Source organism: Myxocyprinus asiaticus, chromosome 42 (assembly GCF_019703515.2).
Source record: "Myxocyprinus asiaticus isolate MX2 ecotype Aquarium Trade chromosome 42, UBuf_Myxa_2, whole genome shotgun sequence".
NCBI lineage: Eukaryota > Metazoa > Chordata > Actinopteri > Cypriniformes > Catostomidae > Myxocyprinus > Myxocyprinus asiaticus.
The window spans coordinates 9,024,637-9,052,110 of NC_059385.1; the positions used below are offsets into that span (position 1 = coordinate 9,024,637).

Genomic DNA, 27,474 nt, shown 5'->3' on the forward strand with positions numbered 1-27,474 from the left:
TTTTAAAACCCCCAAGGTTTTTTGTGACATTGGGAACAATGTCAAATAAGGGATATCTGTGTTAACAGAGGCCCTGAAAGTTGTATGTTTCAAAATATGTCCGAAATAAGGAATTTTTTTCCAGGTATCAGAGGTATCAGCTTTATCTTGCTGACAAAAAAAACAAAAAAAAAAAAAAAAGAAATGTATGTACCAAACACATTTTTATATTAATGTAATAATTAATGTAATAAATGTTAAGTCTATCTTAAACATTTGCACAGTCATCATGTTTTACAGTTTTCTTTTATTTAGACAACCCAAATAAAAGGCACATAAAACATTTCGCATGTTTACATAATTATTTCTGACAAACTTACATTTAAAAAAAATGTAGGAATGTTTTTCCTTTCTGCTACTTGGAAAGCCTAGTCTTATATACAAAATTACCATCGTTAATGTACTAATACAAAAGTTTTGTAAAAGGTTACTTAGCTTTTCTTCGCTCACTTGTCTATCTGTACTCTAAGATTCTCAAGGCTAAACAGTTCTGTACAAACATATACATTCAACTGCTTTCACAGGGGCTCCAAAATCATCCAGTTCATCAACTGAATTAAAACAACATTAGAATCAATAAAAAAAATAAAAAAAAGTTCACTTCATTGTATTTCATTATTGGTTTGAATTTGGCAAACGAAAGAGGCAATCGTAATGCATCTACCAAAGAAATGCATAAACACGCATTCTTACTCTCCCACAAACTAAACTATGGCAACATGCTTTTGTTTGTTCTAGTGTAATGGGAGAATCAAATGCTTCACTCACTCACATGCACGCACACACAGATCATGGGTTCAAATAGTCTGATCAGGAAATGCACCTTCCTGAGTCTCAGTGCTGGGGCGGACGGCATCCATTCAGACATTACGGATCGCCTCTCACATCACAGATTGGCAGGAAAACTACCCACCAGGATTGCATACTATTGAGTCAAATAATTAGTGTTTTCACTACAGCATTTTCTTCACTCTGGCAGTTGCTCCAACTGCAGGAAGCATATAGAAGAAGTGGATGCCAAAAAGTACCTACAGTCCCTCAGATGGGCTGCAGACCACTGTAGTGAGTGACAGAACACTCTTCATACTTATACTGTCAAGTATGTTCACTCTTAAGTTCAAACAGACCAGCTTGTGACCACTCAACATAGCATAGAAGTTTCCAAGAATTGGCCCATATAAATTATTTTAAACTGAGAACATGCTTTTATGCAGGCAAGGCCTGGGCTTTAGCTAGAGGACAATACCTCCAGAATCATCAACGTTTGAGCAGGCTCAATATGAAATACTTGAACCAATTTAAATGCGCAGGATTGTACCGCTACAGAAATAACCGATGCCGACATTGGTTAAGAACTGGCAACTGAGAGACGTCTTTCTGCTTACAGTCAAAAAAAAAAAAAAAAAAAAAAAAGGGAAATATATTTACAAACGAACATGAATAACTTTAGGGCCATGTCGAGTTACATTAAAGCCAATAGAAAGAAAATTAAGGAAATGAATACCAGTTTACTGGACTATTCTCTGCACATCTCTTGAGCAGAACATAAAGAAGAAAAAAAAAATCTTTATAAAATACTAGAAACTAGAAACTTAGGCAACAAACATCCACATGAAAACTTGCAAGGGCATTAATGCAGGGCTCCAACCACTAAATTGTGCTGTTTTAAATTAGCTCGTTACTTATGTCCAAGTGACGTAATGCTGCATTGAACAAAGGGTAGTATTTCAATGTAAAGTCCTCACCAGTATTTGACTATTCTGAATCATAAAATGAAAAATGGGACACACGCAAGTGATGGAGACAAGACCACAAGTCCACAAGTCCACATTAAGAGTGCCAGCTGCGACAGAGCCATACCATCATATTTGTTAATGAGATAATACTGCCTCTTCAGACTAGGGATATGCATTCAGTTCAAGTCTTTTTCTTCTCCATTCTGTATGAAAAAAATACACTTACAACCCCTAACAATGGCCACGTAAACAATATGAGAACAAAGCTGCCCTCCATTCACAGAAAGAAAACAATAATTGTTGTAAACATTGTCTTGCTAAACACTACAAGGATGAATCTCACGAAACTTGTGCCGAAAAGATGTCCGGGCCACCCCAAAATCAAAAGACATAAATAAATAAGTTATACATTGCTTAAAAGAAAATGAAGCGCATTTCAGCACCCCCTCCAAAAAAAATAAATCACTCATTTTAAATTGTTAAGAATGTATTAATAATGGAAGCATGTGTTGCTCAACCTTCAAATTATGCTGATATAAATAAAAAATAATTGTTAATACAGTTTATTACTAAATTACGTTCATGAGAATTTGCGTCTCAACGCAAAAAAGTCTTAATGGTCCTAATATAGGCTTCATTTTGTTTATGCAGAATATAATTTTTTACTCATCTGCTTTTGAGGTGAAATAGAATGCAAACATGTTTTCGTGAGATTTACCCTCTAATAAAGATAGCCAAAAAAAAAAGTACACAACTGATGGTCTTAAAAAATAGCCAGCATACACAACTGTACCTCTTCAAAAATTCCACATGCACACGTGGACATACACTCACACTCCTATGAAAAATTCCAAATAATACATCAGTTTACAAAAAATATTTAAAAAAATCCTCCCTCCCAATGGAAGCAGTTGTTCTTTTCGAACTAATTTCCTTAAATACTGACTTGCAGGTTACACCTCCACAACATAGAAGAACCCACCGACACTGCTTATAAAAAAAAGTGTTCAAAATGTACATCAATTATTGCATTTGTCCTTTAAAAAAATCTGTTGTTAGGGTCAAAGTGCTCAGAGGAGCTTACGAACGCCCCACTACACAGCTGTTCACCTGCACACAAAAGTAAAAACATGGTCAGAAATCCAACAGAGAGGTAAATCAGCCCGAGCAAAACTTCCGCTAGTGTTGTGATGCAGCCATGTGTTGGGCTGGTTAAAGAAAGTTCACCCAAAAAAAAAATGTAATTCTGTCATCATGCACTCTGGAAAGGCTAACATTCTGCCTAATCTCTCATTTTGTGTTCCATGGAGGAAAGAAAGTCATACAGGTTTGGAACAACATAAAGGGTGGAGTAAATGATGACAGATTTTCCTTTTTTGGGTGAACTATTCCTTTAATGCCACACAGGTGTTGGGGGTCAGAGTGGAAATCAGATGGACGTGAGGGCAGAAGGCTGGTCAGGTGAGTCCGTTTACAACCCATTTCTGGTCTCTACCAGTGAGAAGACGACGGAAGGACTTGGGACAGGAAGCTCATGCTGTCCATGGGTCTCATGGCGATGTTGAGAGGGGTGGCGATGTTCATGGGCATGGGTGTGGTGATGGCCACAGGGTGGGCGATATTCATGGGCACTGTTGCTGGGATGTTGACGGAGGCGATGTTCACGGGGCCAGTGATTGTGACTGGGTGCTGAAGGCTGACAGGAGATGTGATGTTGACCGTGTTGGTGGAGATGTTCATCTGGGCTGCTATAGTAACAGGGTTGCTGATGTTGCCACGGTTCATTGCTGTGGTAATGGTGGTGGAGGCTGTGACCGGTGTGGTAGAGGCAGAGTGGCAGATGTCAGTGTTGTCTGTACAGGACGAGAGAGAGAGAGTTAAGGTGTGTGTAAAATTTACTTGTGTACTCTTCTCCCGAACTCTCTGGGTGTCATATTTGTTTGAAATAAACACCATCGGAAAAATTGGCTTTTGGGGCTGCCAATCACATTTTTCGGTTCATGATATCACCTAAATGATGTACTGTAAATATAGCATACGCACACAACAGAAGTGTAATTTGTTTTGAACCTCGACAGTACAATTTGACAGCAGAGGAAAGAGAGGTGAGCAAACTGTTATTGTGTGTAAATCTACTTCTCCACCTGGGTTTGTTTTGTTTCATTTTTACCTTTTCGTGGCACTGAGTAGTTCCACTGCCAGTCTCCTATTCAGAAACAGACAGAGTGTTATGAAGGGCAGGCAGCTGCCTGCAGTGATGCATTACGGGACGCATATCAACGCAGGGCTGCAGGAACTCAGCGTGAATTCATACATGACCATCACTACATGACAGATTTACTTTCTCTAATAAACAGATTCAATTCTCTTCAGCCAATTCAAAGAAGGCAGATAAAAAAAAAAAAATTAAAAAAAAAAAGAGAATTTAGCTTTTCTAGTCTACCAGAAAATAATTACTCATATAATCAAAAAAGAGATTGAGCTAATCACTGATAAGCAGACAGACATGTGAGAAAACTAAACTACATGATAGACAGATGTATTTTAGAGGTGAACTTTGATACATGGAGTGTTAAATGCATGAAAAAATATATCACCGTTCTGAGACAAACTTAGGCCGCAAGTACAAATTTAAGGGTAAGTCCAAATTATAAAGACAACTACAGTATCAAACCTACAAACCTATTAATTTATGGTGTTTGCCAAGGCAAGCAATATCAAAATCCATAACCTAAATTATTCAACTTTAGGACTATATAGGTCATCCCTCACCATTTGTGCAAGGAATGATAGAAGTCGGGCAAGCACATTTTTTGGACTCAATTAATTGATTTTGAATGAATGAAATAAGAGTCCCCGATGTATTTCAGGCTTGTTTATAGTTAAAAGTCCCGTGTTATGCACCAAATCATATATGTTTTTTCAGGTTATTATTGGGATTTTGGTCACACAAGCTGCATCTAGGATTTCATTTCATTTGGACTCCTGTTTCCTCTAATTTGGTACCTGTCACAGTAAGTACAAAGAAAAAACACATTCAATAAAATCGATTTTAAAAACTATAAGCCGGGGGGCCTGGGTAGCTCAGTGGTAAAAGACGCTGGCTACCACCCCTGGAGTTCGCTAGTTCGAATCCCAGGGCGTGCTGAGTGACTCCAGCCAGGTCTCCTAAGCAACCAAATTGGCCCGGTTGCTAGTGTGGTTCGTTCTCAGTGGGGGCGCGTGGTGAGTTGAGTGTGGATGCCGCGGAGGATGGCATGAAGCCTCCACACGCGCTATGTCTCCGTGGCAACACGCTCAAGCCATGTGATAAGATGCGCGGGTTGACGGCCTCAGATGCGGAGGCAGCTAGGATTCGTCCTCCGCCACCCGGATTGAGGTGAATCACTATGCAACCACGAGGACTTAAAAGCACATTGGGAATTGGGCATTCCAAATTGTGTGAAAAAAAAAACAAAAAAAAAACAAGCCGAATAATCAGTTTTCAGCTTTTTCAACACCTTAGTAATCAGTATCTGCAAAATCCAATATCAGTCAACCTCTAATGAACAATGCTTATCAACAACGCAAATCGTGTGGCTTGTTCAGGACAAAGTCCCAAGTATACTATGTTTTTCTGCGTTCCGAACATGTTGCCTTTCAAAGTAAACTCTTTTGACTGCAAGCGAATATGAATGCGTTTGATGCATGTGCAATACGACTGCTTTGCGATACTCTTTTAGTACAGTCAACAGCAGGCGAATGCGCCGACGAACACAGACGAGGACTGTCCATATGTTGAGAAATCTGGGCCGCACGAGGACAGACCAGGGGGAAGTGACATATAATTTGATATAATTTGATTCTGTGTGTGTATGTTCTGTTTCTTTAATCCTGTTTTTGAATCAATAAAATGTTAATAAAAAAAAAAAGAAAAATTGTCTATAACGCTTAAAAAAAAAACAACACACACTCAGGATAAGAACCTCAGCTGAGAGAACGATTCTGCTTTACCAAGCCCTGTGAAACTAATTTGTAGTACTAAAGGAGGATTTTGAAAAGTCTGTTCTGGTGCTCTTTAACACCACAGTAAATGGAACAGCCCAAGGACGAAGTCGACTCTAATAAACCAGAGAATCTGGAAGCTGACAAGACAGAAAAGAGCTCAAAAACTCGGAAAGGAGAGGATGAACAGAGTATTAGTAGAAGGATGTATGTACTAGAGCTACATGAGTCACCCAGAGAGGCGGGGAGAGTTGTTGACTGGACTAGAGGTTGATTGGATGTTGAAGCAACCAATCACATTGCACTTACCTTTGTTACAGGTGTTGTTCAAGTTGGTCTGGCTGTGTGTTTTTAAGTGGCTGGTGATGTAGGCGGCACTCAGCATCTTTCCGCACACATTGCAGGTGACTTTCCCTTCGTGCCGAATCATGTGTGAGCGGAGGCGATCTTTGGTGGCAAAGGCTGATGTACAGGCCTGCAGTGGCATTCAAAACATTATCACAAACCACCCAGTTTGACTATATTTTATAACATTGCTCTGCACTTAGAAGATACTTTGTCTAAAGTGACTTATACCACCATTTAAGCACTTTTAAGTTATTTTCCTTAAAAATTATTTACTTATGTTTTTACCTAAGATGTTTACTCAATGCTGGTAGCTCATGAATTACTGTTTCTGCGGTATGAACTTACCACCTTTCGGTTACCAGCAAAGATGTTTAATCGGGGCTCTGATTCTGCTTACCGTTACTTGGCATTTGAAAGGTCTCTCAGAGGAATGAACATGCTTCACATGGCAGCTGAGATGGTCAGGCCTGAAAAGAGAGAAAATGATTGGAGAACATGATGGAGTAGTTTCATCCACTTCGGGCACTTTAGCACAAAAGTTTTGTTAAAACGTACCACAAGAGTGTGTCGGGTGTTATTTCCAACACATCTCAAATTCTGCATTCTATTTCTGTGGTGTAAATTACTGTGATAGAAATGAAATTTTTTACTTTATTGAAGTAAAATGGCAGACTTCTTTGTCTTGCTAAGGTCAATTTCATAACATTTTACATCCTAAATACACACAATTAAATGATAGTTTCACACTTTCTGCATAATTTGATAAAATTACAGCTTGACTGAAAATGACGCAGAATAAAAAGTGATATCTACCTTGAATTTTCTTTAAATATCACTTGTCTCATCAAGTTGTTCAATTGTATTAAAGGAATAGTTCACCCAAAAATGAAAATTTACTGATAATTTACTCACCCTCAGGCCATCCAAGATGTATCTGAGTTTCTTTCTTCATCAGAACTGAATTTAAGACATTTAGGATTTCATTTCAGGCCTCCTCCTCTAAACAATGCAAGTAAATATCCTCCATTTTTTGACGGTCCAAAATGCATATTTAGGGTGCATCAAAATAATCCACACGACTCCAGTCGACAAATAAAGTTCTTCTGAACGCAAACGATTGGTTGGTAAGGTCACGCGTCATGTGGAGGAGTCAGGAAATGAGTCACTGTTTACAAGAGAAACTTGTTCCGTTCACAAACCAAAACAGTCCAAAACAATTTTAAAATAATATAAAATAAAAAATAATTTCCAAATAATAATAATAATAAAATGTAAACAATGAAGTGCTTCCTGACTCCTCCTCCACGTGATGCGTGACCTTACCAACGAGCTTACGTCATCCCTCTCATGATCTCACGTCACAGAGATGTACCGAAGCGAACATTTGTAGTTAAATATGTAAGTATTGTTTTGTTTCTAAAATTATCAATTGTTTGCGTTCAGAAGAACTTTATTTGTCGACTAGAGTCGTGTGGATTATTTTGATGCACCCTAAATATACATTTTGGACCGTCAAAAAATGGAGGATATTTACTTGCATTGTTTAGAGGAGGAGGCCTGAAATGAAATCCTAAAAGTCTTAAATTCTGTTTTGAAGAAACTCAGATACATCTTGGATGGCCTGAGGGTGAGTAAATTATCAGCACATTTTCATTTTTGGGTGAACTATTCCTTTAAGACCTTCATTTAACAAAAAGAAAAAAGTTTAAATCTGTTCATTTTAATATAATAATAAATGTAAAAAAATCATGAGACATAAGAGTGCCAGAAGTTGAAGAACTGGGGCTGGATTCACGAAACTTCTTAACTACCAATTTTTTCTTAATTTTGAACTAATTTCTTGAACAAGAAAGTGAAGAATATTTTGCATTCCTGAAAAAACTTCCTAAGAAAGTTCTAATGTATTTTTCTTAAGAAAAAAAACTTAATAAAATTCTTGAAAAATTCTTAAAAATTGTAGTAAATAACATCTTAAAAGTTAGGATAACCTCACAGCTGTCTTAAATGCCAAAAGGTAAGATGTTTAATTAATTTACTGGGTTGTTTGAAATATGACGCATACTATCATGTTGAGTCGGAAGTGTTTTTTTTTTTACTGTTTTGTGTTGTATGAATGTTATTTTTATTTTCCGCTTTCAAACCATGTAAATGTTATCATGAAATGTTAAGAAAATAAGAGATCCAGTGTTTCCTGCACCACTATTCAGCAGCAGCGCTCCACCGCTACTGAATCTCCAGCGCCACAGCAAAAGAAGAAACTCAAGTTGTGAGCTTGCAGTCTGAATTGAATGTGATAATATAAAATTAGCATGTGCCGAAAAATACTGCAAAAACAACATGTCTTTCTATTGCATTGTGTAGGGCTGAAAGATACATCTAAATAAAATCGAAATCAAGACATGACCTTGTGTGAATATTAAACCGCAAAGGGCTGTGTTGTAATTTAATCAAACATCTCATGCTCATGCACAGCTCTGTTCTCCTGCACAGAATAACAGACGTGTTTTGTTGGTTTCAATTTGGTAACGTGCACTGACCGTATTATATGTACAGCGCTCCAAATTCACTTTAATTGTTCACTACAAGCTGCTATATAAATCTTAAACAACCCTATGACACCAGGTTTTTGTGGATAGAAGAGGAGGTGAGATTATACTGAAGGTTTAACCAGATCCCATAGCAATGTCGCGTACATGTTTATTAAATTATTAGAGAAATATTACTTGGGTATAATAATAATATTAATATAATTATTATTAGTTATTATTATACAATTGTAGGCCTAATATAATTCTGTAATTTCTTAATATAGTAATAAAAACTATTATTATTATCATCATATGGGCATGAAATTTGTCGTGGATATGGGTATTACGCACGAATGTAATCAATCCCGCATATTCCACGATCATAATGCGGGGAATTTCCGCACTATTTTATTCATTTTAACATGTAGCTGAGAACAGGTAAACCAGTACATACAGATGAACAAATCAAATAAATAATTTTGTCTTTGTATCAAACTGTAATTCCACATCTGGGCGAATAAATCCTCTCTTCCGCATCTCTCTCTCTCTCTCTCTCTCTCTCCCTTGTATAGCTTTCAGCTGCTCATTAAAAGCATGTTGAGTTCAGTGCGAGTGTGCGCAGTGAGGATGCGCATATTTACTGAACTAAGATGTTACAGATCTATAAATCTGTTCATTCGACATGCGAATGGCTTTGTACCGCATCTCTATAAGCAAGCAATGCAATAAAACTATCGCTCATTTATAATCAACAAAGCTGTCAACATTGGAAGTGCGCGACATTGGAGCGATCTAATTTTGCCGCCTTTCATACAGTGGTGATCCATCATAAAAATACAGCACCAAGAAAGGCAGGAATAGCAATAAATAAATAGAAAATGGCTTGTGTGCAACCAGAACTACTCAGCTGCAGGGTGAAAAGAAACACTTAAACAGCTATTAGGTTACATCTCATCTCCCTAGAGCAGTTTTAATAAATATGTAATATAAATAACCAATAACGATAACTAAGAAAGTTAGTTTCAGTCACATTTCACTTTTATTGTATGGAAAGTAAGATGCAGGTACAGTGAATGGTGACCTTTTGTGTTCTACGAAAGAGGCAAATTCATACAGACTTGAGGTTGAATAATGACAGAAATTTTATATTTGGGTGAACTGCCCTATAACTACCTGTTAAAGTATTTGCTTAAGGTATCTGGGTTGACGGAGCATTTCCCCCCGCTGCAAGAGCTGAATTCTGTAGTTAACACTGATGAGACCTTCTGAATTTTTTGTTTTGTTTTGTTTTTTTAAGAATTGCACATTCTTAGAAACTTCTTATAATTTATCTCAAGAACTTTTTTTTTTTTTTTAAGAACATTTTTGTTAACCCTGGACACTAGACCTGCTCACATTTTCAGACATTCAGACAAACTTATGCATTATCTTCTGAAATACTAAACCAGCTATCAGTTGAGCAGACTGACCTCATAGCTGTTCTGAGCTAGAAAGGATGCCCTGTCCCTGCTGTTGTAATCAAATGTAGATTTGTATTAAAAAAATTGTACCAAGTGCGAAAGCAACACGAGTGTCTCAAAAGACTCTTTCTGCAAGAGGTCAGTACATTTTGTTTTCAGGTGGCATTCTCAGTAACAGTCAGAGTTCGAAAAACAGCTCTGATTCTCTCTGTGCTTCGACGTAATGTAAGACTAATAATCCAAGGATTAATTTCAGTGACAGCAACATAAGTGGAAACATGATGCAGAGGCCAGTCTGATGCTCTTACAGCTCTGCTGTTTAACTTCAGAACGAGGTTTTAAACAAGCTTACTGACTCCCAAAGCAGCTGTGTGTCTGTGGCCCCTGAGTGACTCAAAAGGAAACCCCAGTGCTGATCCTCCAAGACAGAACAAACAGGAGGGAAGGAGGGAATATCAGAGAAATAAGAGCACCCCCTCCTCCTATTCACGCAGACCCTCGGCATGCTGGGCTCTACAAAGGCAGCCAGTCAGATCCATTCACAACAACTATAAATCAGCCAGCGGCAGCCAATAGGAACAAGACGATATTAACATTATCAGAACAACAGATGGTGGAATCGTCTCGAGCTTTGAACACATTTCAGCAGACAGTATTAAACAAAATGACATCATCACAATCCACAAACAGCCCAATTTTTATGCAGGAAATTAGCCACAAACACGTTTACCATTTGTTATAAATGTATACATTGTTAACTGAAGGGCTGGGAATTGAGAACCATTTTAAAAAAAAAATTATACATTACTGTTTCTTGAGCAACTGCATTTTTCAGCCGATGCGGATGAAACACAGTACTGAAATTCTTTAAGAAATGTTCCGGGTTCAATACAAATTAAGCTTAATTGACAGCATTTGAAGCATTATCTTGATTACCTCAGAAACTAATGTCAATAATTTACTGTAACTGCAATTTTTTAATAGTTTTTTTTTTTTTTTAATAAACGAGGAATGAGTTGAAATTTTTTTTGTGTGGTAATCAACAATATGTCACCAAAGGTGTTGATTTATCTTCAATTATACTGAACCCGGAACATTCCATTATGCGTTTCCTGCGCTACTCCTGAATCTACAACGTCACAGAGAAATAGATTTTTAGCTGAGTTGAGTCCTTGTATACCAAGTGATGAGAGGAAAATACAACCAATATATAACACGCTCTTCTATTTAACTATCCTCGTTGGTTGCAAGCAACAAGAAACATACACCGCAACCAGTGTAGTCTTATAAACAAACCAATGACTATTAAGAGCCTGTTCTTCTTGATGAATCAAAACTTATTAGTTCTTGGTTTGAATCGGTCAGAGCTGTACAGATAATTGACTTGCTCACTGTATCGCAATGACTTACTCTGAACAGCAAAACAAATCATTCAAGAGCCAGAATTGTTTCATTGAAATTAGAACAAAAATCGTTACATTCGTTGTGATTCCCAACCATAGTTATTTGATGATCATAACCTTTAGGGATAGTTCACCCAAAAATAAAAATTCATCATTTACTTACCATCCCAGAGGTATATGACTTACTTTCTCCAGCAGAACACAAACAAAGATTTTTAGAAGATGTTCTCAGCTCTGTTGGTCCTCACAATGCAAGTGAATGGTGACCAGAACTTTGAAGGTCCAAAAATATCAGAGGCAGAAAAGTAATCCATATGACGTTAAATTCATATTTTCTGAAGCAATATGATAGGTGTGGGTGAGAAACATCAATATTTAAGTCCTTTTTTACTATAAATCTCCACATTTGACCAGCCCCAACCAGTAGGTGGCTGAATGTAAAGTGAAAGTCACTTCCACACCAGAATGTGGAAGTGAAAGTGTAGATTCACAGTTAAAAAAAAAAAGGACTTGATATTGAATATTGATCTGTTTCTCACCCACACCTACCATATCCCTTCCGAAGACAGGATTTAACTACTGGAGTCTTATGGATTACTTATATAGTGCCTTTTGGACCTTCAAAGTTCTGGTCACCATTCACTTTCATTGTGAGGACCAACAGTGCTGAATTAGTCTTTTAAAAATCTCCGGTTTGTTTTTTGAAGAAAAAAGTCATACACATCTGGGATGGCATGAGGGTGAGTAAATGATGAGAGAATTTCCATTTTTGGGTGAACTATCCCTTTAGCTTTATTTCTAAGATTAATCAAACAAAGTGATTCAAATGGAACTCATTCAAGATTGTGGAAAGTTTTGGGTACCTTGAGAAACCCTTTCCACACACGGAACAGACGTAAGGTTTGTGTACGCCTCCGTCATGCGAGCGCACGTGGTAGGTCATGCGATCTTTCCTCTTGAATCGCTGCTGGCATATGTGACACTCGAACGGCTTTTCGTCTGAGTGCGACAACTTGTGACGATTTAGATGGTAAACGTCTCGGAATGCTTTCCCACACATTTCACAGCCGTGGTTCTTCTTTACAGGTTTAGGGGGCTTTTTGGGGGCACTGTGCTGGGTCACGTTGGTCATGGATGTCGGGGACATGACTGTGGAAGAGGACGTGGAAGTAGTTGCCGTGGAGAAGATGCCAGCAATGGTAGAGATGTAAGAGGGGTCGCCTGTGTTCTCGCGGGGCATGGTGGAGATGAGCGGGACCATGGTGGGCACGGCTTGCGCCGTCTTTTTGGGTCTGGACACCATTTTGATGCCGGTGTGGCAGGACTCGTGGCGGCGGAGGTGGTAGCTGTCACGAAATGCCTTGTTACAGTAGCCACAGATGAATGGCGTTTTGCTCTTGTGCTCTTTCTTGATGACTGGCATTGGACCGCCCCCACCACCATTCCCACCCCCTCCTCCCCCTGTCCCGCTGGCTACGTTGTCTTTGAGGAGTTCAGCGGCGCTGACGGGAGGTTTGTGGTCCAGTGGAATGGGCATCACAGGCTTCTGGTCCTGCGGCTCAGAATTTAACAGAGGCAGCAAGCTGTTTGGGGCCACCTGATGCTGGTGGTGAAGGGCTTCATTAGCCTGCTGGAAGAAGACAACAGAACCAGGTGGAGATGTTAAAACAAGAGATGCACGGATACAAACATTCTGACAAAGGCAAGAAATCCAACATTCTTACATTAAAGAAGGGACCAGAGCTATATCTAGGGAGGGACCAGAGTTTTATTTAATTTTAAGGGACAGTTTGGCAGATCTGTTCTGATGTATTCAGATCAAGGCATCACAGACAGGTTTAACGGATGTCTGGGCCTCTGGTGTGTTTGAACAAGATGAAATACTACAAATCTGATCCGAGTGATACAGCACTACTGCTCTACAGACCATCTGAGTTACAGTAAGAGTGTGTACTGATTAGCACTTCCGCCAGCCTATGGGATGACTAATGCCGAGCAGGAGTTTAGGAATGAACACACACATAAACACACACATTACATTTATGCAAAGACACACACAAACACTGAACAGCTGGCAAAAAGAAGAGACACTCCTTTTAAAATCAGAAGAAAAAAACCTCCATCTCATTAAATCAAATGAGTCAAGTTTCTCCTCTTCAAACACAAAACGTCATGCTGAGCTAATGATTAGATTCAGAATTTTTCATTCACAATAATTTATCTGGGAGTCATTTGTGTCCCAAACTAATGACACAGATCTAGCAATTAATGCAGTCGTGATGGAGCCCATGCTGGCATGAATGCAGGGAATAGGGCACAGACTGTTCGCTCTGATTAGCAAAACTCCAAAACAACAGCGGACCACTGAAGAATCTAAATCTGTCCGGCGTAAACCGATCTGCTGACACGCTGACGGTTCCTCATATGACTGTGAAACTAACTGAAGCACAAGAGATGATTCAGCAGGACAGCAACAAACTCAGCTAAACCTATGAATGAGACTGAAAGGACTTCCACAAAGAAAAATTATGGCAATTGAGAGCAATTGAGTGCAAAACCTGTTTTGATGGTGTGGAAAGAGTCAGATCAGTCTGAAACAGAGAGCCACATGCATATTTTAATAGTGTGATTTGAGCTTAAAAAAAAAAGAAACATTTATGATGTGACGATTGTCTGATTATATTGACCATTATAAGCATGTTCTTTACTTGCAATCTTGACCAACCATTTGAGAGGTCTTCCCCTATTCAAGTAGATAGTAGCTATACTTGTTTTCATAGAAAATAGCACACCGCAGGGCAGGCTAAGCGAAGGTGTTCCAACATGGTCACCGAATGACTTGACTTGTGTTAGGGATTTTGGTTTGTAATCATGTGAGAATACGGTGCATTACATTTTCGAAAGCACAACTGGACCAACATGTCTGAAATTCTCACTGGTCTGTGGTGGGTGGCTACATTAGTGTGTGTTGCAGGAAGTTAAAATTCTTTTGCATGGAGCATTGCTTTTTCAAAGCCTTGTGGTTTTACTACTTGTGACACACCACACCCAACGAAATCAGTACATTTGCCACACTGTTAAACATAGCGTAATCTCAAGCATGTCAAGTGCCAAAAGTGCCTGGATGGTTCACCATTTCTGGTGAATTTTTTAAGTATGTGTCGATGCATAATTTTTTGGCTAATACTGCCCACAATCCCTTGCGCTAAAGGAGGAGGAGTTTGCCAAAGAAGTTTTTAAACTTACGAACCTAAAAGTTGTGTAATATTAAATATAAAGGTATTCAAAGGCATTTAAACCGTACGCAACAAGGGGGACTGTGGTATCAAAATGCAATTGTCCTTATACTAGCGTTATGTCTTCCTACATTGTTGAAAGTATGTACTGTCCAACACAGTAACACCAAAAAAATGCCTACTTTTAGTGTATAGTAAAGGTATGTGAACTTGGATGCAGCAACACAAGGGAAACTCACCTCACACTAGGGCTGGGTATCGGCAGGCACCTCACCATATATGTATTGCAATACACGTCACAATTTGATATATTGCGATACATCACGATTCCATGATCTGATTTGATTACAATTCAAAAGCTTTCAATTCCAATTAATTTGGGTATATTTCAGTTACAGTTGAAGTCAGAAGTTTACATACACTTTGGTTGAAGTCATTAAAAAAAAAAAAAAAGTTTAACCACTCCACAGATTTCATATTAACAAACTATAGTTTTGGCAAGTCATATAGGACATCTACTTTGTGCATGACACGAGCAATTTTTCCAACAACTGTTTACAGACAGATTGTTCACTTTTAATTGACTATAATCACAATTCCAGTGGGTCAGAATTTTACATACACTAAGTTTACTGTGCCTTTAAGCAGCTTGGAAAATTCCAGAAAATGATGTCAAGCCTTTAGGCAATTAGCTTCTGATAGGCTAATTGGCTAATTTGAGTCAATTGGAGGTGTACCTGTGGATGTATTTTAAGGCCTACCTTCAAACTCAGTACCTCTTTGCTTGACATCATGGGAAATTCAAAATCAGCCAAAACCTCAGAAATGTTTTTTTGGACCTCCACAAGTCTGGTTCATCATTGGAAGCAATTTCCAAATGCCTGAAGATACCACGTTCATCTTTACAAACAACAGTACGCAAGTATAAACACCATGGGACCACACAGCCATCATACCACTCAGAAAGGAGATGCATTCTGTCTCCTAGAGATGAATACAGTTTGGTGTGAAAAGTGCAAATCAATCACAAAGCAACAGCAAAGGAACTTGTGAAGATGCTGGAGGAAACATGTAGACAAGTATCTATATCAACAGTAAAAAGTCCTATATTGAAATAAACTGAAAGGCTGCTTGGCAAGGAAAAATCCACTGCTCCAAAACCGCCATAAAAAAAGCCAGACTACAGTTTGCAAGTGCACATGGGGATGAAGATCTTACTTTTTGGAGAAATGTCCTCTTGTCTGATGAAACCAAAATGTAACTGAATGGCCATAATGACCATCATTATGTTTGGAGGAAAAAGGGTCAGGTTTGCAAGCTGAAGAACACCATCCCAACCTTGAAGCATGGGGGTGGCAGCATCATGTTGTTGGGATGCTTTGCTGCAGGAGGGACTGGTGCACTTCACAAAATAGATGGCATCATGAGGAAGGAAAATTATGTGGAAATATTGAAGCAACATCTCAAGACATCAGCCAAGAAGTTAAAGCTTGGTCGCAAATGGGTCTTGGACAATGACCCCAAGCATACCTCCAAAGTTGTGGCAAAATGGCTTAAGGACAACAAAGTCAAGGTATTGGAGTGACCATCACAAAGCCCTGACCTCAATCAGATAGAACATTTGTGGGCAGAACTGAAAAAATGTGTACGAGCAAGTAGGCCTACAAACCGGACTCACCAGTTCTGTCTGGAGGAATGGGCCAAAATTCCAGAAACTTATTGTGAGAAGCTTGTGGAAGGCCACCCAAAACATTTGACCCAAGTTAAACAATTTAAAGGCAATGCTACCAAATACTAACAAATGTATGTAAACTTCTGACCCACTGAAAATGTGATGAAAGTACTAAATGCTGAAATAAATCATTCTCTCTACTATTACTCTGACATTTCACATTCTTAAAATAAAGTAGTGATCCTAACTGACTTAAGACAGGGAATGTTTTCTACAATTAAATGTCAGGAATTGTGAAAAACTGAACAGTGTGCTGACTTTGTTGTGTTTACATGATATAAATACAAAAATAGCTGAATATAAATATCTAATATATAGGGATCTAAAGTATTGATACAATATCACGAGAAAAAGTATCGCAATATATTGATTTGATTGCATCGACACAGCCCTACCTCACAAGCCTGAAAATAGTGGTGGATGTTTGTTTACCCAGGCTTTTGTGAAGCCGCCTTTTCACTGCATCCGACAAACGACAGACGATGGACTGGAAGTCATTGAATTCCAATAGAGGGTCACACGGGTTCCGAAAGTCTCCGGATGCGGCATTTTCGGATCTGATTTGAGCTTCGGCTGCGTTGAAATATTTCAACTCGTGCGACTAGACCGTATGCCAGTACCTGACTGGATGTGATGTATTCATGCAATACTATCAGCGCAAAGTTTATTTTGTCCTAAACTTTATACTAAACATCTGCTACTTCTGTATTTTGGACATTTATTGATGTAGAAGTCAGAAATGATTGTGTACACTGTTCCTGCATTTCTGAAAGTGTGTGTGTGGGGGGGGGGGGGGGCAATTACACTGCTCATATGGGGGGGATTTGTAACACTAAAACATCTGAAATGTTACATCAAATTCACCTGAATCTCACGGGGGAGCTATTTCTTTTACTTTAATCCCTGTATAGGATGGAACGAGGTTCAGAAATCAAGTTTTCCATTAAGGTGCAATATTTTTATCTTTACAAAGGGATTTTTTTTTCTAACCTAATAAAATGACACTTTGAAATGGCATGTTTCAATAATTACAAAATTGCATGATCTCTACATTATTACATAATGTGCACTGATACTAAATGTTTTTTTTTTTTTTTCTCATTCACATATTTTGGCTATTAAATGAACATAACTAATGCATAGACAAAGAGGAGATGACAGCATTTCACCAGATTTGGAATGAGGAAAAAAGAATTGCTTAATGCCAATTGAATAAAACAATACAACAAAAAAAAAACACTTAACAATGAACAATAGTCAGAGATATAATTTATACACTTAAAGTAGTTAATGTTCTGTAAAATCAATACTATATCATTAATAACGTTTTATTTAATATCATGCTACTTAAAACATCCAGATATTATTTTTGTTAATATTACTATTAAACTTGTAATATTACTGTGGCATTTGGTAATTTTAGCATGGGAGCATGACACTGAACTGATGTGGAGAATGAGAAGTGGAGTGCCTGTCTGTGCGCGCTTGTAGTGCGAGCATTCGCCACTGGCTCGGCAACATCTGCACAACGGATGGCACAAAACAAATGACGTTAAACGAAAATTCATATGAGGATTGCAATGTTTGTATCTGAAGAAAACAGCCCCAGTTCATTTCCAACCCAGGATGGAACTCTAGAGAGATGGATATGAGAGATGTAACAGGTGTTAAAGTGTCTTTCTTAACCATGCAGCTGGTACATTACACAAAGCATTTTTGCAAAAGTGCTGCATTATGACTAATGACGGAGCACCAAGATATGACAGGCGGCAAAACTATAGATTGCTCCAATGTCGTGTGCTTGCATTGTTAACAGCTTTGTTGATTATAAACAGGAATGATATAGTTTATCGCATTGCTTGCTTACAGGGACGTGGTATAATGCCATTTGCATGTCGAATTAACAGGTTTAGAAAGGTTTATACATCTGTAACATCTTAAGTTCAGTAACTATGTGACAAAGTGCTTCCTCACTGTGCATGCTCACACTAAACTCAACAAGTGCTGACAGCTGCACGTGAGAGAGATGGAGAGACGGTGCGGATTTACTCATGCAGCTTCTGGAATTACAGCTTGATACAAAAACAAGTTTATTGATTTAATTTGTTCATCTGTATCTATTGGTTTACTAATTCACAGCCACACTGTAAAGCGAATAAAGGTGTGTGGGAATTTCCTGCATTATGAATGTGGAACTTGCAGGAATTTTTTAAATCGTGCAAAACCCACAATCCCGCACCAAATTTCAGACCCTGTATCCTAAATATTTCACAGCAAAAACAACATATAAATTGCCATGCTGAAACTTCTGTGAAGGCTTATGAGTGATGACTCAGACAAACTGTTCTAACGAACCAATTTGCTAAAATGAATCAGACTTTTCAAATGGTGAGAGAGACATTCGTCTGGTGCATCCCTGAGCCCATTAAAGTGCAGCAAACATCCTGCTCACCCAGTATTGATGTTCAATGGAGCATCCAAAACATGCACAGCCCCCCACAAACCGAGAAACTGCCCATAACCAGCTCGGTAAAACACCCTCACCCATAACACACAACTAATGAGGAAAAATCGTACACAGATTTCAAACCTGAACAAAGTCAACAAAAGGTCAAAGGCAGTTATTAGGGCTTGACCCCTGAGGGCATGTCTTCACCGCCTTGATAAAATGACAAGAACTGTCATTCCTCTGAGGCAAAGGAAACACACACAAAACAGCCTGAATGCATAAGGAGAGATGCTGCTGATCTCTGCAGATGCAGGGGAAAAGAGGACAACGCAATTAAGATGCACGCTCACTGCTGCAATCACGGAGAGGGCAGGGTTAAATTCCTGACCTCTTGCATTCAGCGTCATCCATCCATCTCGTGGCGCTGACTGCCATGCAGGCAGACGCAAGACAAGAAAAATTAACGTTTATTTTTGCTTCTTATTTTATCTGCTCTATTGTGATGGACACAAATCGGAGCAGGGATGCCCTTGTGGATCTGCAGGGGGTCTTTGTGCTGGAGTCTTCTCCAATTTGTTTCTCCTATTCATGAGGAGCACTGCATATTCCCCCCCCCCACACACACATACACATTTACACTTTCTACAAACATCCTAGTATGGATGTACAAAACTAGCCTAAATGTTTTCTAAATCAACAAGTTGGTGGGTTGCCTGAATGACTTGTCAAATAATTACTCATAGAGAAGCACTTTACCTGAAGCGTTTAAGGCACGGTCGCATTTACCTTCACAAAGTGAATCAATGGGTATCCGCATGGTGGACTTCCGGTGGCAAAGAATTTCCCCTGCGGATTTTGCCGGGAGTTCAAGTATGGTGAACTTTGATAGGTGAATTTGCTGCTTCGATCAATAGGAGCTGCTTGGTTTGGCAGTGACCTCTGTCTGGGTGGTGCTTCGTAAACAGCTGCACTGAACATTTACAATGGACAAGGATAACAGTTTAGCGGCAAATTTCTTTTCAACTTCACTCTCACGGAGTATAAAGTGCAGCATTAAAAAGAAGCTGCTTGGCAATTCGTTTTTTTTTTTTTTTTTGCCGTTTTCACACACGTTTAACGTCCACCCACCCACTCTTTGCCTGCAGAATTTTGCCGTGCATAGGTAAAAGTGACAGTCGCTTTAGGGGGAGTTTATATAAGATGTATTCAAAAACAGCTCAACGTTATTGCAGTGGAATGGATCTCAAGACATGTTTTTAAAAGATAAACTATTTTTTAACTCAAACGCAGCATCTTAAAAATGCAATGCTTGTGGTTGCACTAGGTGGCACCCTATAAAAAAAAACATCATGAGAACCAACACAAAATCCCAAGACATCTGTATGGCTGTAGCTACAGTGCTATAGCCTAAGGGTACGATTTCTGATAGAGTTTTGCCAAGCAAACTAACCAGTATGCTAATTAAAGCACAGCTGCTTAATAGCCTATCTATAAGTAATAGTAAGGCAAAGAAAAATCTACAATAGGTAAACTAATCAACCCTAATCATGTCTGTCATTAGACCATTACTCAGTTAGTCGACCATTGTGACCCATTCCTACAACCAAGTCATCATTTTTCAATGTATGTTTGGGGAGTCTAGACTGGACCAGTATGTGTGTGCAAGTGTGTGTTATTGAGTTTAACTTTGCTAGCGTGTGACGCAGAATAACTGTAGCCCTGCTGTGTCTTCACGCCACTCTGACAATTTTGATACAAATCGGCTCTGAAGGCTGAGGTCAGTGTAACGTAAATAACAGAGAAAATGAGTTCAGCAAGAGAATAAGGAGTTTTGAAAAGCCAGTAGTCACACAATAGAGATCTTGCGACAGGCCAGAGCTGGATGCTGAAACACATGGTAATTCATTTTCGAGTAAAGCTTTCTTTAATTTGAATTTGAAAAGAAACAGCAAAGAAGAAAGGGTGATTAAATGGGCAAAAAACACTACAAAAGAAACAGGGTGCTTGCGGCAAGGCGAACAGCTCATAATATTACAAAACCCAGCCGTTCACAACCATCAGACCCTAAAGGACAAAACCCAACGCATAATCTCCCTGCAGTTCACATGTTTTCACAGGCGCATGAAGTTTGTGTTCCACTTTGACTTTGCATTAAACACATCCTGGCATTCTGAGTGTCTCCCAGCATACATTTCCACTCTGATGAATCAAGACTCCAAAAACATTTGCAGATGAGCAATGCTTACATCCCAGACAGTCCGACATCACCACTTTCATCATAAAAAGTTCATTGTAAGAATGAAAGTCCAAAGCTGTTCTGTGGAAAACAGAGGTCAATGTGTACATGGGCCCTCAGAGATGATGGAACAGTTCAGACAGGTGTCTTGTCTATGAGGTATCTTATCCACAAATGAGGGATGTTTTCTTTTGAGTGAGTGACTCATGAGTCACAAACCCACCTTAGCTTGGTGATGAAAGGATTACAGGAACTTACACTTCCACTGGTCTACACAAACCCCACCAGCAAAGGACCCTCACATCTCTCAGTTCCTCTAACGGTCTGCTTTGCTGATTAAAGGGTGACTGAAGAGCTGTTACACCACACAGAATGTTCTAGTCATGAATCATAAAGATCTTGGCTGGATGACTGCTAAGATAAGAATTTAAGTGTTCTGCACTTGCACTAAATGCACATGGAAGTGATTCATCCTTGAACTATAGTTCACCCTCACAAGAACTGCTGCAGCCTCATTCTGACTGTGACTTAAACTCAAGTCACCAAATTCACTATGACGGTATACCACAAACACAAGCAATTTGACCAATCAGAGCTGCTGAACTGAGTGTTGTGTAGATTGTAAACCCTGTTCTGCACAACTCCTATGAAACTCTCACAAGCAGAGGTCGACCGATAGTGGAATTTGCCGATACCGAAGGTCGTGGAAAAGGCAGATAACCGAATAATCGGCCGACAGTTTTTAAAATCAATTTACAGAACATTAAGAAAACCTTCTTAAGTTTTTTCTTACTCTAACAGGCACAGACATGGATGCTACAAGAGTCCAAAATGAATAGAATCCTAGATGCGGTTTATTGTTCAACCAAAATCCCAATAATAAGCAGAGCAAAAAAAAAAAAAAAAGATTTGGTGCAAAACGTGGAAATTTTAACTGTAAACAAGTCCAAAGTCTGAAATAACAGAGACTTGGCTCCGCTACAAAGCTCTATATTTAAGAACTAACCAATTGAAGCCTTTTATAGCATATATATTAACCAGATTGAAGAGTTTCATATAGATATTTCACCAGATGAGGTTTTAATGAGGAATAAGGTTTATTATTACTCACAAGAAGTTGGAGATTTAATGAATGTGCTGACGGGTTACGTTTCCATACAGTAACATTTTTCTTTGCATGCACTTGCTTCAATTTAGACCACTTGATTTTCTTATCAAAATATGCATCGAAAAGAGGATAAAAATATGTTAAATATTGTCAATAGTGAAAGAGTTAGATACAGAAAATCCCCACGTGATTGTTAACCAAGAATAAAAAAAATTAAAAAAAACAACTATCTGCAACTATGGGCATTGATTAACTGTTAAAACTGATATATCGGTCTACCTATCGAGATTCAAATTTTGCTGCTATGAAGTTTATGAAAGTGGGGTTAGGGTTGCAATGGGACTTTAAACAAACAAGTATACTATAAATGTTGTATGTAAATCTAGCAAGACTTAGCAGAATGAAGGCTATCATCTAGACATGACCACCGAACTGTGCTGCTCTGCCCGCCTCTGCTGCAGCCTCACAGATTTGAAGAAGAGAAAGATATAAAAACACACACACACACACACACACACACACACACACACTTTTCAAAACTGTGTGGCTGAATGTGTCACATTAGAAGGATCAAACTTGTCTAATCTCACTTCCCGAGGACTAATTGTTAAATGACTCAGTCACAAAGCTGTTCCAGGGTAAAATAACACAAACATACTTTGTATCTTTTGGAAACCTGAAAAGTTTCAAATCAAGATCTTTTACATACAAATTATTATTAATGAAATGTATCAATTTAGATTTTTAAGTATATTGTTTAAATAATTTCTAATTTAAAAGAAAGAAGAAATGCTAAGTTGAGAGCAGTTAAGTAAACTATTCAGAAATGTTAGTCTACACAGTCCACGTCGTGATATTTACACGCCAAATATCAATATTATTACTGACATCTAAGAATTGAACAAAAGTCCCTTAGAAGGTGCAGTTATCATGCTTTACACATAATCACCCTCCCTTACTAAAACTGATCACAATTTTACAGTTGTTACATTAACTGAGGTATTTTGACAAAAATGTTAGTATCATATACAATAGGCTAACCTTTAAGGTGAAATTAATTATACTTTTGTGTATTGAAACTGTTGTAATAAATAAAGTAAAATTGTTTAGGCTACTACTGTATGTTTATTTTTTAGAAAGACTACATTGACCTAACCACAGAAATAGAAAGCAATTATGGTCTTATATGCTTATGGATTTCCATTGTCCATAGATATTAGGAAATAAACTGGCCTTGTTTTGTAAACTGGCACATTTATATTAATTTAACAATGCATTTGGTGATTTGGAAAAAGTTCTCTTAAGTCTGATGAAGACAAATGAGAAATATTGAGTGAAATATCACAATATATTGTAGTTTTGAATCACAATACACCAAAAATAAAGTCGCAATAATATCGAATTGTGACCTAAATATCTATATTATATCGTATTGCCAGTTACCTTGTGATTCCCACCCCTAATGTTGCCTGAGAGTAACTAGAGTAGGTACATTCAGTAAGAACTCTGTCTATTCCCACTGATACAAAAACCTCTGTGATATTAAGGAATAAGTACAGTTGCAATCGAAATTATTCAACCCCCCCAAGACAGTAAGGATTTACAAAAGGTAAGCTTTACTGATGACCCAGAATTTTTAAACTTTACACCTGTGTCACTCAACTGATATATTCAAAGTCACAGTGTGAATATATAACCTAATATTTCTAAATAGCAGGATTTTTTTTAAAATACAGCCATATCATAATTACTCAACCCCTATTGCATGTAGCTGTTTCTTAAATATGTACGGCTACACAAGTAGTTTTAAAACAAAATTAAGTCATCAATCTGCAATGGCACTTAAGTTTTAAAATTTAAGTTTAGCGTTATAAGCAAAAATGTATTTCTATGCAAAAAATGCAATTAAAAATAAGCTGTCTCAAAAACTAATAGAGGAGATTATTTCATTACACAAGAAAGGTCATGGCTAAAAGTACATTTCCAATAGACAAAGTTGGCAGCACCATTCATACATTTTTTAAGTATGGTACAACAGCAACCTTCTTGAGGTGTGGAAGAAAGCAAAACTTCACCAAGGGAAATGTTGACTTGAATATTCAAGAAGTAATTAGGAAAGACCTGTGGAGTCCTGGAAGATGGTTTTACAGACGTATGACACTAAACTCAAAATGAGTTTTAGACCCATGGGTCAGCAGTACATCTGGAGTAAGATGACAAGGTGATGACAAGAACGACACCATCCTCACAGTCAAGCATGGAGGTGGGTCAGTCCTGTTATGGGGTTGATTTGCGGCTGCAGAAAACGGCTATCCTGACTATGACTGACACCATGGATTATTTCAGGTATCAGGCCATTTTGGCGTGAAAAATGTGATGCCTTCAGTGTGTAAATTGAAGCTTGTGATCACTGGACTTTCCAACAAGACAATAACACCAAGGATACATCCAAGTTGTCCAAAATATGGTTCAGGGAAAGGTCGTGGAATATCCTTAAATGGCCCTTTCAGTCCATCATTAAAATCCCATTGCAAACTTTGGTGGGATTTCAAGGAAGCAGTGGCAGCACAGAAACCAAAGAATTTTAATGAGCTGGAAGCTTCTGCTCATGACAAATGTGTACAAATTCTAATAGAGAGGTGTCTGAAGCCTGAGAGCACTTACCTGAAACATTTTTGCTGTTATTAAGGATAAAGGATGGTCCACAAATGACTGATTTTGGGGGTTGAATATTTTTGACATGACATTTGTGGAGAGAATTAGTTAATTTTTATTTTAAAATAAAGTCTGATAAAATTCTTAAAACTCTATGTTCTCAAAAATCACTCAAATTTGTATTAAAAAAACTTACTTTGTTTAATGAGGTTTTAGTTTATGTGTTTTAATTCACATCACCAGAATGTATTGCTGGTGGGGGGGGGGGGGGGGGGGTTGAATAATTTTGATTGCAACTGTATGTGTTCACGTATATTAAAATACAAACTCACAGGTTCAGATAAGGTGCAAATAGTGGGACTTGAAAAAGCAAACTCACTTGCAAAAAGAAAAAAACTAAAGCCTTTTAGAATAGCTGGATGATATAAGTGATTAAGTAAACAGCCCCACTTATCATCTTATAAAGTGAGTTTACATGTGAACTAAAACTCAAGATCTGAATCACTAGAGCTCATTCACCTGTCTCACTCATTCTGTCCCAAACAGAAATATAGAAAGAAATGTATATGATAGAGAGATGGAAGTGTAGCTATACATAGAAAGAGATAGAAAAATAAAAACAGGGACAATAGACAGATAGATAGATGTAAACAGAGGGATATAGAGTTAAATCTACAAAAGGAGACATGGTTATAACGATAAATAGGGGATATAGGTTAAGATCTACAAAGGGAAATATAAAGATAGATGGACAGATAGGGAGGTAAACACTGAAATAGAGTGTTAATACATCTACCGAGGGAGCGCAGCTGGGCGCCCTGTACTCAACTACTATTGTTTTGCTCCAACTGCTCCGTTTCAAACATCTCAGTTTATAAACCAGACTGAAGCAGTCAGACCGGCAGCATGAGCTGAGTGGCATGCGGAGTGTGTATAAGAGAGAGTGTGAGAATGAAAAAGAGAGTTTCTCACCTGGAATAAGAAAGAGCTCCAGCTCTGCTCCATCATCGCGTCTCACTTACAGAAACAAAGCGCTCAACATGGCAGAGCGAGACTTCCGCCACCCCGCGGGCCACACCACGCGGAAGAGGGGGAGGTACTTGAACAGTCTGCGTGATATACTGATTAAACCCTCGCTTACAGAGACATGCGGATAATATATACATATACATAGCAATAAACATGCTGTGAAAAGAGGCACTCTTTCCATACTTTGTGGGTTAATGTGACGAAGTGCTGAACTGAGTAATTTTCAGGACACCCCTATTTTTTCAACTCCACTTTGAAAGAGTCTCGGGACGCTTGAAAAAACACAAGAGTGAAGTTGATGAATCGCGCCGAACTGTCGCGAGACTCCTCATACTGACGGATTAATCTGCATTTATATACGATTAAACTGGTCTATATGCATGTGTGATGCGCTACTTTTCATACATTTAAATACACAGTTATGAATCTTAATAATCATTTATCTTCCCGCAGACTTTTAAAAACATGTCTGGTCTGCAACCTCGTGCGTTCAACTCTCTAATAACAAGGGAGCCGAACAGCATCACAACAAGATGCAATATAGAAGAAGACGAGGAAGGGCAGTGTAGACCGTTGTTCTTATAAATCCACCCAAGACAACCTACACGAGAATGTCTGGCTGAAATTTCAGACAGTCTCGTCTGTTTGTCGTTTGTTAATTAAGAGCGACTAACAGAGCGCGTCGTGAACTGATTTAACCCTATTTATTACAGGCAGGGTTCCCTTCTGATAGGTCAAGAGCGCTTAAAAGGTCATGCTTTTGGTTAATGTTTTCCAGAAATACTATAATTGTTGTTTGGCTGTCGAACAGAACATGTTAGGATTTTAATTAAAATTATCCATTGATTGTATCACAGTTTGCAACAGTTTAGAGAGCTTGGGCCATTTTACACAATAAGATCAGAGTTGGCTCAAGCCAAATACAGACATGCAAAGTAGTTCTGCTCTAAGCACTTTTATTTGTCTTCTTAAAAATATGCACCTGGATCTTGTCATGCATTCTAGGTAAGTCAAAGTGATGTCTGTTCTTGAACATGACATGAAGACACACTTTTCAGTAATTTCAGAAGTTCAGATTTTTTGTTAACCTTACATTATACCAATAGAAATCATGTATTGACTTGTATAGTGTAGGAAATATTTATTGATGTACTGAATGAAGTACTCTTCAGTGTTCAAGGAGTAGTTCACCAAAAAATGAAAATTCTCTTATTTTATTTGTAATATTGTATTTCTTTATTCATATTCTATTTATTCAGATAAATCTTTAAGTCCTTTTTTTACTATAATCTCCACTTTCACTTCCACATTCTTCCTCTTTTGTTTTTTGGTGATTCGCCTTCTTTGTGCATATCACCACCTACTGGTCAGGGTTGGTTAAAGGTGGAGATTGATTGGGTGAGTAAATGATGAGAGAATTTTCATTTTTGGCTGAATTATTCCTTTAATTGAAATGCACTTAATTGGTGAGCAGTTCTAAAAATAGCAGTCGACCCAAACTAGAGTTAATGAGGTTAAGTTGTATCAGAAA

At 38.2% G+C, this 27,474-nt stretch overlaps 1 protein-coding gene across 2 annotated transcripts; it reads right to left on the reverse strand.

The window, feature by feature from the left end:
* Positions 1-266: 266 nt before the first annotated feature.
* On the reverse strand, positions 267-25,951 carry LOC127432888 (vascular endothelial zinc finger 1-like). 2 transcript variants are annotated; one of them, XM_051684393.1, is made up of 6 exons: positions 25,887-25,951; positions 12,362-13,128; positions 6,505-6,574; positions 6,069-6,234; positions 3,946-3,981; positions 267-3,628 (listed from the first exon to the last, which is right to left on the reverse strand). In XM_051684393.1, the coding sequence occupies exons 1-6, from the start codon at positions 25,920-25,922 to the stop codon at positions 3,267-3,269; spliced, it is 1,437 nt and encodes a 478-aa protein (XP_051540353.1). In that variant the 5' UTR covers positions 25,923-25,951; the 3' UTR covers positions 267-3,266. The 2 variants fall into 2 exon arrangements, with proteins under 2 accessions (XP_051540353.1, XP_051540354.1); XM_051684394.1 differs by lacking the exon at positions 3,946-3,981.
* Positions 25,952-27,474: the final 1,523 nt, after the last annotated feature.

Excerpts from the sequence above, each read along its gene's own strand:
- LOC127432888 (XM_051684393.1), bottom strand. The coding sequence starts at position 25,922 with ATGATGGAGCAGAGCTGGAGCTCTTTCTTATTCCAG. Across the intron at positions 13,129-25,886 it reads GGAGCTCTTTCTTATTCCAG|CAGGCTAATGAAGCCCTTCA; the intron begins GTGAGAAACTCT and ends GTCTTCTTCCAG. Across the intron at positions 3,982-6,068 it reads GAACAACACCTGTAACAAAG|GAGACTGGCAGTGGAACTAC; the intron begins GTAAGTGCAATG and ends GTTTCTGAATAG.